An 18,895-nucleotide genomic window follows, 5' to 3' on the forward strand; every position below is an offset into this window, starting at 1 on the left:
TAGTGTTTTGACCATTGACGACCAAGTTTCATTTGACGTTTGTTCGGTTTCAAACGGTTCTTTCACACCTCTGTTTTAAATTATCTTGAAAGTATTTATATTTTGACTGCTGCCCTATTTACAATTAATTACAAAAATAGTTTAAAATAAACAATTTTTTTAACGGTCGCAAACTGTTCATATCCATGAATAATTTTTTGACAAATGCAAGTGTCAATTTTTGACAGTTTTGACAGTATGCTGGTTTTTATAATTTTTATAGACTTTTTTAAAGGAATAACAGTCTCAGGACAAGAAAATACATTAGGACATTGTTGAGTGGCACATTATATTGCCATAACCTTTTTCTTTATATTTAGACAGTTCTAACAATAGAAGCAATATTTAATATTTGACAGCTGTTCTCTATAAAATTAATTTCATTCTGTCATCTATTTACAAATTCTTACAAAAAAAAGTTCAAATTAAAACGATTGTTATAATATTAGCAAACTGTTCAAACTTGTGAATAATTGTTTGATAAATGCAAGTGTCAATTTTTGACAGTTTTGAGAATTTCTTTGTAACCTTTATAGATTTAAATCATTTTTATCGAACTTTTTAAAAAAAAATAGCTGTTTTAGGACTTGATAATTCATGTGGTCACTGTGCAGAGGTCCATATATTGCTACAGTAGAGTCTCTCAAATCTGAATCTCTCAAATTCGAACGACGGACGTTTGGATTCAAAATGTCAATTGTGGGGTTATGTTAAAATATTCGTGTTCTGGATGAATGAAAATCATATTTATGTGGTTTTTCCTGAATGTTTACATACATTATGATCGTATGAAAGGAAAAGGAAGTACGTTACCACTAAGACTTGTGAGAAAATACGGGAATTTGATTCAAAGTACAATTTAATCTCACATAAATATCGTTACTTTTGAAAAAATCATTTGAATTTTGGAGGTGAGAAATGTCAAAAATACCCCCCGAGCGTTCGAATTTAGGAGACTCTACTGTAGTATCTTTTTATTTTTTTGACATACATTTTTTTAATATTTGACAGCTGTCATTTGGTTTTCTGTCGTTGATTTGATTGTTTATTTGTCAAACAGTCTATCAAAAATTTTTTGACTTGTCAAAATAAATTTGAGAACTCTAGATTGTCTTAAAATAGTCATTGGGATTTTGTCTCGAGCAATGATACTACTTGCAAATTTTACTGACTTTGACACTTCGCTCGGTTTTCATTACTCTTAATTCTACTTTATATTTTCCTACATAGGTCAATATTAACACAAAAACGAACTAGATAATGAGATAGTGATCACAAAAGCCAAATTTCCTTTCACAGCAATTACTTTGAGTACTCTAAGAGGTATCAAAGAGTCCTGTGTACACCTTTCAGGGCCAATCTCTTCCCCTTGTTTGTGGATTTAGCCGCGGGGGAAATTCATTGATACACCTTTAGTAGGATGAAATGAATTTTCACTTTCTCATTGTCACACATTTGCCCTTTGTCCAAGTGAGGGGACAGCAGGTCGACATCTCCTGGTGAAATCCCATCCCAAGTTAATTCTCTCAGGTCATTTCATTGACTTTCCCACATACGGATGGAAAACGCTTTCCCAATGATTTCGCATCGGAGCGCAATGGTCGGCATCGTCGGCATACAATGTGATTTACATGGGGGGAGTTTTGTGTTATCAGTTTGCCTACGGATGGAAATTTCAGCATAAATGAAGGAACGGAGTTTAGTAATTGTCCATGTCAAGTAATTAATTTGCTGGAATATGGAGAGAATATTCAAGAGTTGGAACATTAAATGAGCCCATTTTTTTGATTAATTTTTCACATGTTGTGCTAATTGCAAGCCTAAAGCTCAAAGAACTCTTTGAGCCATTTAATTCTGAGCTCAAGTTTGCAGACCATAAAAAAATGTTGCTATTCCTCGGTGTATTTTCCAAGGTGGAGGAATGGCGGAAAAAGACTTTTCATTTAGACAAAACTGCTCCTCATTTCCTCTGGCTGTGCCACCAAATGGAGTCTCTCGCAGAGAAAATATTGACAATTTCCAAATGGGAAAAAGTTTACTCTAACTGTTTAGGATAAATCTTATTGTAATCGTCTCAAGAGATGTTGAGATAATGCAAGAAAATGGGCAAAAAGAAATTTTTTTTCTTTATATTTCCACGGGATCTTTTTACGACAAGCTCCTCTGTAAATATTGCACAGCAAGGACATGCGAAAAAAAAGAGAGAATGTTTGCCTTTAATGGGTTAATCACTTTATCGTCCTCGCATTCAACTTTTTGGGCGGAAGTTGCGCGAAAATGGGGAAAATATTCCAGCGGAAAAATGCTCAAGAGTTTTTCTTTTGCTAGAAGAAAATGTCTTGTGTAATCATTTTGGTGTCCTGAAAAGGCAAACAATCACGAAATTCTTTGGAGATTAGGAGATGTGCTTTGTTGATTAAAAAAAAAGAGCACCAAAGATCCCTCTCAAGTGCAAACATACGGAATGGTCGTGCAGGATATCTTACTGGAGGCTATTTATGCGGAATTACCCTGTTAGGAAATAACATCAATCTCGGAAATGACTCAAATATGACAATTTCTAAAAACGTTATGGCTATTTTGAAATTAATCCCATATATAAATCTGTTTTATAACAATGAAACATAAAGAGTACACAGAGATTACACATTTTTGTAAAATTATAATGATAATTGTATAAATATGTGACCTTATAAGTATGAAACATTATGATTTATTTTTTGGCATTTTTCGAAAAAAATAAAATTAGTGTAGACGTAGAGTAAAGGTGTCTACACATTATGAGAAATTTCTGTCAAAAATGAGCTTCAAGAAGTGTGCATTAAAAAATTTGTCTACACATTGGTATGAATTTTTGACAAAAAGATGGGTTTTTGAAGAAAATTCGTCTAAAGGCGTCTACACATTGGGAGCAATTTTTGTCAAAAATTGCGTTTTTGACAGAAATTTGACGTTTCCTCCTACAACGCTGCAGGGAATTTCCTTCAAAAAAGCAATTGGTATTACACATTATTGGTATGAATTTTTGACAAAAAGATGGGTTTTTGAAGAAAATTTGTCTAAAGGCGTCTACACATTGGGAGCAATTTTTGTCAAAAATTGCGTTTTTGACAGAAATTTGACGTTTCCTCCTACAACGCTGCAGGGAATTTCCTTCAAAAAAGCAATTGGTATTACACATTGGTATGAATTTTTGACAAAAAGATGGGTTTTTGAAGAAAATTTGTCTAAAGGCGTCTACACATTGGGAGCAATTTTCGTCAAAAATTGCGCTTTTGACAGAAATTTGACGTTTCCCCCTACAACGCTGCAGGGAATTTCCTTCAAAAAAGCAATTTTTGACAAAAATTGCTCCCAATGTATAGAGGCCATAACGTGTAGGCAATTTCTTTCAAAAATCATATTAAATTCAAAGTAATTTGCATCAAAAATTTTTGAAGGAAATTACCCTCTACAAATTGGAACTAAATTCATCAAAGTAATTTTTGACAGAATTCTTGAAGGAAATCATTACATTTCAAGATTTTTTCTCATGAAAATTTGTTGTTTTCTGCTGGAAAATGTGAGAAAGGCGTTTGGTAAAGTTCCTTGGGATAGTATTTAGTGAATTTGTATGGCAAATTTTCCAAAAATGCAAAAGAAGAGTGTTTTTTGGAGATGTTGTTCCTAGTGGAATCCGATTTGAAGGAACATTTCCTATAGTTTTTCTCTAGAAATTTCCAGAAGTTATTGCATTATGGCCTTTACACATTGGGAGCAATTTTTGTCAAAAATTGCTTTTTTTTAAGGAAATTCCCTGCAGTGTTGTAGGTGGAAACGTCAAATTTCTATCGAAAACGCAATTTTTGACGAAAATTGTCCCAATGTGTAGACGCCTTACAGCGCTGCAGGGAATTTCCTTCAAAAAAGCAATTTTTAACAAAAATTGCTCCCAATGTGTAGAGGCTATTAGTGTACGAAGCCACTGTACTGTACTGAAGAACACCTGAGGAATACACAGTTGCAATGATTTCCGTCAATATCTAGAGAAAAATCAGAGGAAATGTTCCTTCAAAGGCTGGGTTGGATTCCACCGGGAACGACATTTCCAGAAAAAACACTCTTCCTTCGTATTTTTGGGAAATTTTCCACATAAATTCACTAAATACTATCCCAAGGAACTTCCACAAACATTTTTCTCGCTTTTTTTCAACAGAGAAATAACAAATTTTCATGAAAAGCAATTACAAGAGCAAGACACTTGGGAATAATAGCAATCTGTCAAGAATTTTTGATGGAAAATAAACCCAAATGTGGAGGCATTTTTCTTCTAAAATTCCTTCAAAAATAGGAATTTTTCTTTCAAGAATTCTTGAAATAATTTTTGGTGATATCAGCTCCAATGTGTAGACACCTTAAAGCTTTCAGACTACGCTCTGGCTTTGAACACTTGATCATATTTATCCCACATACCTTTATGATTCTAAATTTTTTCATGAAATATTTGACTTAATAATGCCACTACTCTAAAAACAAATGTCTTGTCAAATTAACAAAAAAAGTCTGCCAAATGGATATTCTTCCGTACAGAATGTGGAAAAGTTTTGTCAAATCAGCGGCCAACTGTATATTATTAAAAGTTTATCAAAAGGATGTTTTTCCATAAAAAAAATGCGAGTAAAAGATTTATCGAACAGGAACATTACATCCTTTTGACAAAATTTTAACAAAATCCATTTGTCCTTTTAACAAGATATTTTTTTCAGAGTAACTCAGATTCATTAAGAGCATATGGTAAAAATATGAAGTGGTCGAAGCCATAGTCCGTATAATCCTAAAACCCTTCCCCTATAGACCTTTTTTAAAAATGTGCCGGCAAAAATCCCAACCGAAATCCTGAAAGTCAAAATCGTAAAAGCCAAAATCTGGAAAGTCAAAATCCCGAAAAGTCAAAATCCTGAAAGCTAAAATCGCGAAACCCAAGATCTCGAATGCCAAAATCTTGAAATCCAACATCTAGAAATCCAAAATCTAGAACGGACCGAAACTTATACGGAAGATAATGGGTAGAAATTTATTGTTGGATAATGAACTGGTGTGATGAATATTCTCTGGGGACACTTCCGGTAATCGCCAGTGGAAATTTATTTTACCTCAAAAAGAAAATCAAATTTTCTGTCTTGCCCAGAGCTTTCGGTCCGGATGTGGACCTTCTTCAGTGGTCGATTAGACTATGTTTTTTGATTTCCTAAAGTTCGTTATTTTCGGAAAAATAGAGGATCATCAGCAGCAGTAATCACTTGGGAAGGTTTTACTAATAGATAATTAGTTTTCTTGCTACTTTTCTAAATTTTCCTTTTGCAATTGTGGCTTTGATGTGATTTGATTAGGCGCTTTTTCTGATTCAAGAAGGTTCACATCCGGACCGAAAGCTCTGGGCAAGATAGAAAATTTGTTTTTCTTCATGAGGTGAAATAAATTTCCACTGGCGATTACGGGAAGTGTCCCCACAGAATTATGGGTAGAATTTCCAAAACAAAAAATTCCCCTTTACTTCCAGCAAACGCAGGTATAATCATGGGAGCAGCTGTAACACTTTTGAAAATTCGGGATTTTAGACCTTTCGGGATTTTTGATGTTTGAAATTTTGACCCATTCGGGATTTTGGTTCATTCGGAATTTTGGTTTTTCGGGACTTTGGCGTTCAAGATTTTGGCATTTTCTGGATTTTGATTTCAGAAATATCAGGTCTCAATAATTGAATATTTAAAATTTTTAAATGAAAATCTTAGAATATGTAATTCTTAAATGTTGTATTATACTTTTATATGCGTAAATTTTTATTATGTTAAAAAAGTATTAGAGAAATAATACAATATAATACAAAGTACAAAAATAATACAAATTACAAAAGCCACCAAATACTAAGACTTTGTAACAAAGACCAAAAATGTTAATTTTCATATTATAGAATTATTCATAGGGTGATTGGTCTAAAGCGAGACAGTTTGGAAAGTTGGACAAAGCAGTGTGGAATGTGAGACACCTCCTTAAAAACTTGATAATAAATCAATTAAATATTTCAATTTTCAATATAAAGATTATTAAACGTAATTTTGTGATTATTTGAGAAGTTAAAAATGCAAAAGTCGTTATTAAACAATGAAAGAGTGTCCCGCTTTTCAAAATCTTGTCCATCTATTCAAAATGTGGTGTTTTTTCATTTGATGGAATATTCCAATTAATTAGTTGAAATATCTATTAAAAGCTGTTAAGATTCTGTCTCAGACAAAGTTTAAGATCTCGAAAATTAAGTCAGTATTTGTTGTACCTTTTGTCAACTTTCCAAGAGATAAAATTATCAATTAGGCTTTAATAACCTGCAAAATTAAGCCCGTATGCGATAGTAGTATTAATAATCTCTAAGTTATCTTTAAAATATATCTAGAAAATTATTTAAAAGTTAAGATATAATGGTATAATGTCAGAAGAAACACTGTATGATATTATCATAACTTTTAACGCTTAGAAAGACGACACTTTTGAGATTTTGGAAGTTTTTTTCTAGCGCGCCGAAAAAACTTTTGAGTTTATTACCTGTTTTCTGTCGTTGTAGAATGAATTAGCAAAAAATACTAATACAAAATAAAAGCCAACTTAATATTGAATATGCAACCGAAAACTACAAATTGGCAACCTACGTAGTTTTGGAGATATTTTGTGAAACGAAAACAGGAAAAAAATTGCACTAAAACTGGTCGCATTTTTCAGAGCTTATGTCACCCCCCTGGCTTTAGTGATAAAAAGAGTCTGATTGAGCAAAACTGGTCACATTAACGTATACCCCTATTCGTACAGGGTTCTATTTTGTGAGGTTGAATCATTGATCCAATAATTAAGATAAGATTATTTTGATGACATTTTTGAAGAGATCATCGGGGCCTAGTCCCCGGCGAGTGGCCTTCAAAGTTGAAGCCAATTTCTTACTTTCACATACAAATGCGTATGGGAATTTTCCTGCACTCGTGATCGTTATGCTAAATATTTGAAAAGTGAGAAGTCTTTCCGTATTATAAGATACCTTTCCGTATGGAGGGATAAATATACTAAATTTTTGTTTAAATAAATATTTTCCTCGGAGCACTGTGAGCTGAGTCCGAGATCAATTTAGGAATTGGCTTCAAATAGCTCTATATAAAAAGGCCAATTTGCTAGTCGCTTGATCGGGGCATTTACGTCATTATTTACGTCAGTGCATTATTCTTGAGCGAATGCTATGCGTAGATCAAAGGGTTCGATTACCCATTTTGATTAGATCTTTAGCGGAAAACGATCCTGAGATAAGCAAATTGCTCTTGCTTTAAAGTTAGAGCTGCAAATTGATTCCACATTTTTTTTTAAATTTGAGATTATAGAACAAACAGTACAGGATGTTGCTTGGGACAAAGTTTAAGTAATTTATTACTATTTAAGTAATAAATTCTAATCTCCATTGCAACATCAGTGGACATAAAATAAACTTTGATTTAATTTAAATATCAAACTCCCAATGAATAATTTGTATTTAATTTTATTAATTTAATTTAAATAGTAATGTGTATAATTGTTAAATAACGATATATTATAATCATATGAATTTCATCTGTACTATTTAAACAACCCTCACCAAAATTCAATCATGTCACTTTTCACTCCGATTCACATTATAAAATGTCACGCAGAATTTTTTTATTTACATATTCAGCATTATAAATATTAATTTCTGATTTAAAACATGCCACAAATCAATTTGACATTCAATGACATTTTATAATAATTGAAAATTAATAATTTAAGCGTTTCAATTAAAATTTATATGAATTTTTTAGGGTCAGCTGAGTTTTATTATTAATTTCATTAAAAAAAAACACCAAATGTTTTGGCAATATTTTGTTCAACTTTGAGAAACTTTTTCCCCCATTGGATGATAAACAAAAATAAATAGCCTGGCGTGTACAAAATGCATCAAGAGGGTGTGAAAGGTAATCATATCCCCTACCTTAACGAAAAAAAAAAACTCTCAAGAATGCTTGAAAATCCAGAAGGTGGCAGTGAAAGTTTTCCAGCATGATAAATAATCATATTTTTCGGATGGATTTCTATCGTCAAAAACTTCTTCAGAGCACGACAGCTGAGCAGTTTTCGCCTTATTTATGGATTTCTTGAGGATCTCTTACGGAACATTTCGCATGCAATAAATCCCGATGAGCCTGGGTAGTAAAAAAAAAGCTCCCATCGATTCCGAATGAATCAGCTGCGAAATAAGCTCATTGAGAGCTTTATGCGGAGTTTTTCTCTTTTTTTAATGGTGCTGTGTAGGTTTTTGGGTGATTTTTCCACACGGTAGAATAAAACACCGAAAAGTTCCTCCTAAATCCACATTTGATTTAATGGCTGAGGTGGATTGAGAAAAAGTGCTGCTTAATTGGATTTCTACGGGGAAGCTTTTGGCCTTATTCTCTTCTATTCTGTAGGATTTGAAAAATTCACATGAACAACTTTTGATTAATGTGCGACATGGGTTACCAGGAGAGAAAAAAATCAAGTGTCGAAAATTTATTTATCCTTCGACACCTGCCACTAAATTCCGTGTCAGGAATTTCTGCCCCAAAGTGAACATCTGTGAAAAATCTTTTAATGAGTACTTAAAAGGGTTGTATGTAGTGAATTATGGTAAAGTACCATTAAGGGGTTACGTGGGCCTTCCCAAATAAAAACAATTCAATTAATGATTCAATTTACAATTTACAAGTTTACAAATTTACAAATTTGCAAGATTCAATTTACAATTCGAATTACATTTAAAGATGCATTTAAATTATCAAGAATAAAAAAAACAGAAAACTTTCAAAATAAGATTTTTTTTGATTTTTTCATATTTAAATAAATAAAGGACATTGGGCAAAAATGTATGGGAGTTGGCCTATGTGGCGACCACAGATGGGACTAGGCGCATTTTATAGGTAATGGTGTAGGATGAAAAACTACCGAGATCCAGGACGATATTCACCGGGAGTCCTTGTAAAAACACCTTTATCCTTTCGAAAAAATACTACTTTGACATCGAATTACTCAACACCAGCTAAAGGAATCTTCATGAAATTCGGTATGGAATCAATGTATGACTTAAGCTATTTATCCATGGGTACTACCCCCTCCCCACACCTCTCCTTCCAATAGCCCCAATACAAAATGTGGACATTTTCCACTATAACTCCCCTCTTAGAAAAGGTAGAAAGCTCAAACCTGGTACAGAATCAAGGTTTATGAAAAGATCCTTAACCATGTATATAGGATCCTCCCCTCTTCACTCCTTCTTGTAGCCCCCATACAAAATAATGACTTTTTCCTCTATAACTCCTCTGTGAAAAGAAGTAGAAATCAAAAACTTGGCACAAGATCAAGGGCAATGGAAGGATCTGTAACCGCGTATGTATATGTTTCCCCCTGTCACTCCTTCCAGCAGTCCCCATACAAAATGAGGACTTTTTCCACTATAAACTCCTTTCTGAGAAAAGGTAGAAAGCTTAAACTCGGCATGGGAACTAGGTTTATGGAAGGCTATTCAATTATATAAAATCTGGGTTCGATTACAAAGAAAATAAATAAATAAATAAATCGCAGTTAGAACAATAAGTCAAAATATGTAATGCTTCTAATGAAATCGATGAATACAATGATGCCATATCTCTCTCTATAACACATTAAAGGTATAAGACATATATATTATATGATCATTAAAATCAGTTGAATAGATTCAAAACTTAACACATTTCTTGTTAATTGTAAACTTTGATAACCTGGTGTTCCCCTTGCGGTCAACTTTTGAACTTATCTATACCGTCATTTTGTAGGATTTTTCGAGACCTTTCAATTGAATATTTATCGATTAAATTCGGTTGATAAATCTCTGTGATATAAGGCATCAAGTTTTGAGTTTGAGTCCTTATGTTTCAATGTCCTCATACGCACGTTATGCATTGTAAAGCCATATGCTTTTATATCCATTTTGAGAATATTCAATCATTTAATATACTTTATGTTACAATTTATTCTTTCCCTTAAAAAATGACAATATAAATGCGAACATTTCATATAAGAGATTATTTTTCTTCTACGAAAATAGTTGTTTTGTTCTAGAACTTTTCCCCCATCATGGTTTAAAATTTTGGTCCCGGAACAAAAGTTGTTACCTAAACCATGGCCTATTCAATGATATAGGTCTTATTGGTGGTCGTACCATAGGCCACTTTTGCCCATTGTCTTTTCTAGGAATATACTTTTTTAAAATGTCTTATAAAAAATGCAATTTGAGTATTTGATTTTTACTGATCGAACTCAAAGAAAGAGCAGTTATATATTTTTCCCGTCATCACAGAGGATACTACATGTCACAGGTATAAATGATTTTGATTGGCGTGTATAGTGTTTGTAAGCTTTTCTTAAATTCTATGACTTAAAGATTGTAAAGCATCAGGCCGATTTGACACATGTCGACCCAGTCGACGGCCATATGCACAGAAAAAAATATTTTGTAAAATTGTTCGTAAATGTTTGTGAAATCCTATGGAGGACTAACGAAATGCTCGTGAATCATATAGCCCACAAACAAGTTCGTAAAATTTTGTACTATTTCACAAACATTGTTCGTAAAATAATCATTTGACGAACATTTTTTGTACTTTTACAAACATTTGCTCGTAATCGTTCGTAAACACACAAAAAAATGTTCGTAAAATTTTGTCATTTGTTCGTACTTGTTCGTAAATTTTTGTTTGTCTGGCGAAAATTTAAGAACAAATACGAACAAATGACAAAATTTTACGAACATTTTTGTGTGTTTACGAATGATTTAATTTTATCGCGAAAATAGAATTTTAAAAATTACTGAAAAATTAGGACAGATAGAAGATACACAAAAACACTCAACCTCTCTTGATTTTCACAATTCTATTCTTTAGTAGAATGTTTTGAGGATGGATAATGTCTTCATCAGGTATCGAATATGGCAGTAAAATTCAAGTAAAGGCACAAATTGTTACAGAGCACTTGAACGTGTATCACAAGTTCTTCAGTAATATTCACAATTCGACTGACTGACACAGAATTTTGCTATATTTGATACTTTATGAAGAAGACATCCATCCTCGAAACGCCGCGACACGTCGTAGAGGATGAAATTGTAGAACAGAATTAAAAAGAACAACTTGAATTTAATACAATAAAATAATTTAAATAAACTGATTGCAGTAATTTGGCCAAAATTGTAGTAAATTTCTTTGGTTCAAATAATTTAACCAATTCATAATTTATAAAAAATGTTAAGCTAAATCAGAGAGATCGAGGCTTAAATTTACGAGCACCTGAGGAACGACCCTTAGACTCCATTTATAATTTATAAAAATAAGTAATGAAATCACAGTAGTGAAAAGTATTCAAGTTCAGTATCATTGTAATAAATAAAAAACCGTGTGTAACTTACCATTTATTGATGATATACCTATGTGGCGAAAAGTTCTTTAATGAGGACTCAAAGGATTTCAGAAAATTATTGCGAGACAAGGGTAATTAACAGAGAATATCTCACCAAGGGAGAGTATTTATTTTATTTCATAGACCCCGCAATAAAATTTCCATGTGATGCATTGAAAAGCTCCCGGAGAAGCTTTTGTTGTGATAAGCTTGGGACAGTAATTCACAGAATTGACGACCATGAGGGCTCAGAAATACAACCCCGGGAGAAAATGTAGAGATTTTCCAGGAACATTTTTTAGAGATGTTTATGGATGGGTATCTTTAGAGTTTCTAATGTAATGAGAATTCCAAGAATAGCAGGGTTGAACGATGTTGTTAAGAATTATCACCATAAAACACCCACAAAAAATTCTGGATGATACAAAGTAAATGAATTTTGTAATCCTCCGCAACAGGAAGCTCCAAGCATCTCACTTTTTTTTTAATGTACCCTAATCCTGGGTTTTTGTCTTCCATTTCTGTTTTCCAGGATTTTTAAATTAACCTCACCAGCCGTTCAGGAATCTGAGCATCTGCTTCACGCATCTGTGCTCTCGATGGTTGAATTTGACGATGATATCTTTGCGGCGGGAAATTGCTTCGACTGGAATCAGCATCCCGCCAAGAAGGGTCTCTTCTGTCCCTTCGCCTATCGTCTGCCTCCGCCAGATCAAGGAGCTTCCCTGGCTAAGGATCTCGCTGCCGAGTATCACTATCTAGGCAACACTTCTGAATGGTTCTTCCTGGCCAGAAAGAATGCTGAAAAAGTTATTGCTAGGAATGAGCAGTACATCAAATGTAAGTTTATTGAAGTTTTTTTTTAAATATTTTTCGTAAATTGGTGAATTGAGGATTTGATAATAGAGAATAAATATTCATTGAAAGTCCTGAATAATAAGCAGCCTAACTGCCTATTTATTAAAATTACTATTGATAATACTAAAAATATGTCGTGCAATTTATTTTTAACGTTTACTTAGCTTTAAACGTCTTAAAGTTTAAAGTCGATATCACAAAAAAAGACCAAATATTAAATGAATATTGAAAGTGCTAAGCAATGAAAAGAAACACGTAAAAAATGAAAATTAGAATTTAAAAAAAAATGATAATAATCTTAATTAAAGTATGCAGACATTAGTGGTAAGTCTTAAAAAACTTCTTCCAAGATTTTGTTCTTCAGATAAAATATCCTTGTCATATGATGATTCCAATAAGATTTATGAGACACTTAGTGTGTCTTATGTAAAATTGGATTTAAATATGCACTAGAGAGTGTATTTCTCAAACAAATGGTATCATCTTTGGGATATTTAGAAAGGTCTTGGAATTCTTGATAAGCCTGAACCGATTCCACTCGATAAAAACCGGTAATGAACCGGTTCATAACCGATAACTAATTTTTATCCGAAAAACAATTACATTACACCTAAAGTATTTTGGACAATGTTTTGATTGATTTGATGCTGACTGTAAAACAATCAGGAAACTTTCTGTTACGTTTCACAAATAATGTATTTGGCTATCAGCTGGGCTGACAATTGTCGAACAGATCATATGCTCATAGCCTTAGGGCCCAAATAGACTCAGGCTGATCCTCGAGAATATTTAGCATACAAAATCTGGCAGTAAAGGATCAGGTAAAGAAATTTTATGAAAGGGAGTTCTAACTGATAATCCTAAGTCAACAGTGTATGACAGTTTGGGATAGGTTTTTACTGTTTACTTTTACAGGCTAAATATTCTCGACACTGAAAAAAAAACGGGGGTGCGATTAACTTTTTTTCCTCATAACTTTGACACTTTTTAGGTGTAAAAATATATCAACATTTTTTAATGTTAATTTTACACCTTATTAAGGGTAAAAATAACATGAAAAAGGGTAACTTTAACCCCTAATACACCTAAAAAGCATAATATTTACACCGATTTCGGATCGATACTGCAGGGTAAAATTAACATTTCCGTAATGTTATTTTAACTTTTTCGGATTTATCTCAGTGGAGGATCAGTCTGAGTCTTATTAGGCTTTTAGTATCAATAAAGCAAAAGAGAAATTTAGCCTTTCAGGTTTCGCACATACTATGGCTTCGAACACTTCATATTTTCCCCACGTTCCTTTAATAAATCTGACTTATTTTTGCAGGAAATGGTCAGATTCATTAAAGGAATATGGGAAAAATATGAAGAGTTCGAAGCCAGAGTATGTGCGAAGCCTGAAAACCTCCATTATGGTACATTTTTTTCTAAACGCGAGTTTCTTATATCGACCACTCAGAATATAATCCGACTAACTCGCGAATGGCCAACTTTACAGGAGAGCGATTTAAAGCTGAGATTTGCATTTGCTAATAAATCAATTAATTTAACTTCACTTTCCTAATATTGTACATCAAACGGAAGGATTCGATAATAGCTATCTTAATTCCATAAAACTTTCACAAAATAATGTGTATTTTAATAACTATTACAATATTTTCCGAGTTGTAACATATTTTTCCTGAGCTGTCATATCAAAAGCTCAGGATAAGACCCGAACAACTCGAGTTTCCCACGCTGCCAAGCGACCCGGCTGGTCACGCATCACTTGTCAAAATTGTTTCGATATCATTCCCCATACGCATCACTGTCTATGTATTCTAATTTTAATAAGTAACTTTTTCAAGACATTTTAAAACTTTAAAACCCGAGCCAAAAAAATTACGTAAAACACCAAACTGGCATAAAATGCCAGTGCAATTATTCTCCACAAAAAAGCAATTTTTCAATATTTTTCTTTCCGTAAAACTTCTACAGCAGTTCTAGGACTCATAAATTATTTTTTCAATAAATATTTTCCCATTTTTCTAGTCATTTTTATATAAATTTTGTGAAAATTGACAACAAATGCCAAAGTGAATTTTTACAGATTTTCGTAGCAAAAAGGCAACTTCTATTGAATTTCCTTATACTATTTGTTTACATATTGAATTTTCTTTTTTCTAACAATTTGGCAAGAATCTTAGAACTCATATCTATATATTATCCTGTAAATTTTTAAAATTCTCATATATAGTTTAAAAAGAAAAGAAAAAGTAAAACAAAGCGAAAAGTGAATATTCACCTTTTTTTACATTACCATTCTACATCAATTCTTGGTCTTATATTACTTAATTTTTAATATTTATTTTATTATTTTCACGTATTTTTTTTACGAATTTTTCGAATCGTGACAAAACTCAAAAATATTAACATTTTTTAGGTTATATAGTATAAGCCATTCAAATGTCCATTTCGGATGCCAACTACGTATAAAAAGGTAGCATTTTACGCCAATTTGGTATTTTACGCCCATTTTTTAGTTTTTTTTTCAATTTTTAACATAATAAAAAAGTTATCAACTATTTTTTCTACTAAACGAAAGCTAATTAAATTCTCTATACATTAGTGTTATCACTTAAAATTAAAGTAAAATGCCAATTTGGGTTTTAAAGTGTGAAAAAATCAATTAATTGCATTTTCGAATCGAACAAATGTGATATGAGAACAAAAGTTCGATTGGCATTGACAGGTTTCAAACGCAAGCGTGAAAATTCCACGACAATTACAGAATTTACCCTGTGGGAACTATAGTGATGGGAAAATGTCGATCAGTTGGTGTGTGTCTAGGATGGGGAACTGTAAGAGGAAGAAGTAGAAGAAGTGAAGTTTGGAATGGCGGCTAATTATCCGAAAGAAAATGTAGAAAACTTTCATGTGAAAATTGATTAATAAAAAGATATAATTATCGAACCAAGAGGTAGTGTTTCAGTGAAGTAGGATTCCCAGGACGGATAACCACACCACCTATAGGTCTTATATTATTTAGTTTTTATTATTTTCACTTTTTCACATATTTCTTATTATTATTTCTAACCAATTTTCAAGCAACAAAACTTCTTAAAAGTTAATAGGTTATGAGCTCTCGCGCCAAGGAGAAGTTTGATGGATAATAAATTAGCATTTTATTGCTTTTATCCAGGTTTGCAATACTTGCAATACTAGAGAACCTCAAAAAATATCAAGATATCAGTAATATTTCATAAATAATTGCAATATTCGCAAAATTTATATTCTGGATTAAATCGTGAAATTTTCTTTGGTCTTTATAAAATATAAGCCATTCAAATGTCCATTACAGCTGTCAAACTCCATATAAAAATACTAGCATTTTACGCCTATTTCGTATTCAATATCCAATTTTTAGTTTTTGATCCATTTTTTTTAATTTTATAGAAGAGTTATTAATTATTATTAACAATATTAGTTATTGACTAGTTATTACCAAATTGAAGACTATACATATTTGCAGCCAAATAATAGCTTATCTATTGTCGTGAAATCAGCCGGGATACTTTTGACAAGCAAAATGATGACGTCACACGGTCGAGTTATGCGGCTCTTATCCTGACTGAATTGAAAAATGAGTGAGATTTTGCTTTTTTAGAAAAAGCGCTATAACTTTGGAAATAATTTATATTCAGGTATAATATTCACAGGGAAGGTAGAGGGTGTCACGGAGTATCCGAAAAGCGAAAAAAACGAATTTTGCGAAAAATCGAGTTAGTCGCATTATATTCTGAGTGGTCGATATTGGAACCTTCGCAAATCTTCGCATCCTGAAAGGGCTGACATACATTTTTATTTCTTTTCTTGTTTTTTTTCCTTTTAATTACAACAATTTGTTGTACACAGTGGTCAAACAGCTATTATGGCTAGGCCCATTTCTTACCATTAAGGCACTCATGGACAGACTCTCCATTTATAATATTGTAAAAGTGTAAACCTGACCATACAACCTATGAAGGGGTTTTCCATCGTTTTACCCTGGAGGTTGGTCACCAACGCTAAGACGGCGATGGCCGCAAGGTACGGTGGGGTTGACATGAGTTATTATAAGTTATTAATGGTTATTAATGGTAATGAAAAATAAATACAATACAATACAATACATATCCTCAACATAGTGGAATTTTTCAAATATTAATGACGTTTTAATGAAAGCTCTGACATTAAATAATTCCAAATTCCTCTTGAATTTTCCCAAAAAGACCTTACTTTAAAAAGATTTAAATGTTTATGTGATGTAATTAAATGCAAATATGTCATAGTTTGAAGCGTTTGAAGCATAATTTGAATAGCATTAACGGCAATGGATTGGGAGTATTTTGCCATGGTTTTTTTTGCAATATTTGCATCGAATTTCCCATTTTTAATACTCATCGTTGGTTTAGCAATTACTTTTGCAACCCTCAGGTACAGTTTTTTTTGTTATTACTCGGAATTAATTTTACATGTTTGGCATAACAAGTACGATATTTTGTCCAGAAGCCAAAAGAAAATTGGACAAAACCCAACGATTTTTTTTCTTTATCCAATCAGAGAAATTTTCTGTAGGTACTTCAGTTGGAAAATAATGATATTCATGTCCAGAAATTGGACATATACTCTTTGTTTGCCCACTTTTATGTGGTAAAAGTGATTTTTGTGGCTGTGCTTTCAGCCAAAAGAAATGAATACATAAGTATGAAAATTTCCTAAAATGGGATTCTAATGCATACAGAAAGTTTATTGTTTGAGGCTTTTTTCTTTGTTTTCTTGCTTTCCCTTTTTCATACATTTTTCACTCAATCTTCGCTGTTCTTCCAAGCAATGAACAAAATATTCTGAATATTTTTTTTTTATCAAAATAGAGGTAGGTTTTTTTCTGTTTTTCTAACATCATGCAACTTTCTCAGAATTTTTCGGATGATTGAATATTTTGACAAAAATTTCTGAGAACTCAGGTTAATTATTCAAATCACAAATTAAACAATGAAATTGAACCAGAAGGAAGCAAAAATATACATCCTTGAATATATAATTTATGCGTAAAATAGCAGGGAAAGTCCAAAAAATTGTACCTCATGAACATTTTCTAAACTGACCTGGAAAATTGGACAAAATTATTTCAATTTACACAGGGAAAAGTGTATGATGAAAGCTCAACCAATTTCCAGAGTGGTAAAGAAATGCTGACTTGTGAACATTTTATTACTTGCAAGACAACAATGTGAAACAATGAATTTTTCCCCAAACATTTTCCCACTGCAAACTTTTCCCAAACCAACAATGTCACTGGTTCTCTCTCTCTCTGTCTTTTTTTTCTGTAAACTCTCAGACCAACACCACCCAATCCCCAAAAGAGTTTGGGGGAGGAAAAGTGAAAAATTTCCCAAGTGGAAGATGCTTAAGTTGTTCCTTTTTTGGCTGTTGAAAATGTCTCTTGAATTTGAAATAAATAGCTGTTGGAGTTGAAAGGGGAAAATAAGGGTGGTTTATTAAAATTTACATAAATGCCAGATTAAACATGCGACTGTATCAACAGGTAAATTTCCCATTACTTCACACACACCCCCAATGCACACGCATATCTCATATTAATTTCTGCAAGAGGTCCTCTAAAGCACCTTCCAGAACCTATAACATAATTTAACATAGTGAACAGAACAGCATTTAGAGGAGTTAACATCGCACTTTCTGCACAATTTTCATGCCATTAGCATATTTCACAGCTGCTTGGAGTAAATAAGGATTAATGGGGAAAAATGAGGGGAGAATTTTGCTAATTGCTATTTATCCTCAAGATGAATTGCCAGAGAAAACCTTGGGAAAAAGATACTTTTCTCACTCACAGTGCCGGAAGGAAAAGAAACTCTATATACCATTTTTGTGACCTAAAAGAGAACTAAACAGAAAAAAAAATCTCCGTATCCTTAACTAGGACAAAGAGTTGCACTAAAAAGGAATATAGTATCACTGAGTAATGGGGTTCTTTTAGTTTTACTTCCACAAAGTTAAATACAAATGATGAGGAGAAACTTTATTACGTAAAACTTATAATTTTTAGTCACTTTTGTTCTTTATGAAAAAATGCAATTTTTTTTCACTAATTAACTTGTTGCAAAACACTGCAATTTTTTTTAATAAAGTTGGTTTATTTATTATTTAAACTCCGAGTTGCAATCGATCAAATGCTGCCTGAATAGAATTTCAGTTATTTTAAACCCATCAGGGCTTATCAACATCCAGTTTAAACTGTCTCTAAAAACACAAAATCAACAGTTGATCAAAATCGTTTATTTAATCATCGGAATTACTCTATAACCCGGTTAAGCTGTAATTGTTTGTTATACGGGGTTCAGTCCTGAAATTCAGCAATAGATGGATTGAGTTTTTATTTGAATAGGGTAACGGAATTACTTATGGCCACATTAAGGATATATTTTCTCACAGCTTATTTTCTTTTTCACCAATTAAGATAAAATTT

At 32.5% G+C, this 18,895-nt stretch overlaps 1 protein-coding gene across 1 annotated transcript in view; it reads left to right on the top strand.

Annotated features, from left to right (window-relative positions):
* LOC129800666 (uncharacterized) overlaps positions 1-18,895 on the top strand; it is a 169,806-nt gene that overhangs the window by 17,033 nt on the left and 133,878 nt on the right. The window contains exon 3 of the mRNA XM_055845234.1: positions 12,062-12,369. Coding sequence (XP_055701209.1) covers positions 12,062-12,369 — 308 coding nt within the window. The remainder of the gene's footprint in view (positions 1-12,061; positions 12,370-18,895) is intronic.

This window comes from Phlebotomus papatasi, chromosome 2 (assembly GCF_024763615.1).
Source record: "Phlebotomus papatasi isolate M1 chromosome 2, Ppap_2.1, whole genome shotgun sequence".
NCBI classification, from domain to species: Eukaryota; Metazoa; Arthropoda; class Insecta; order Diptera; family Psychodidae; genus Phlebotomus; species Phlebotomus papatasi.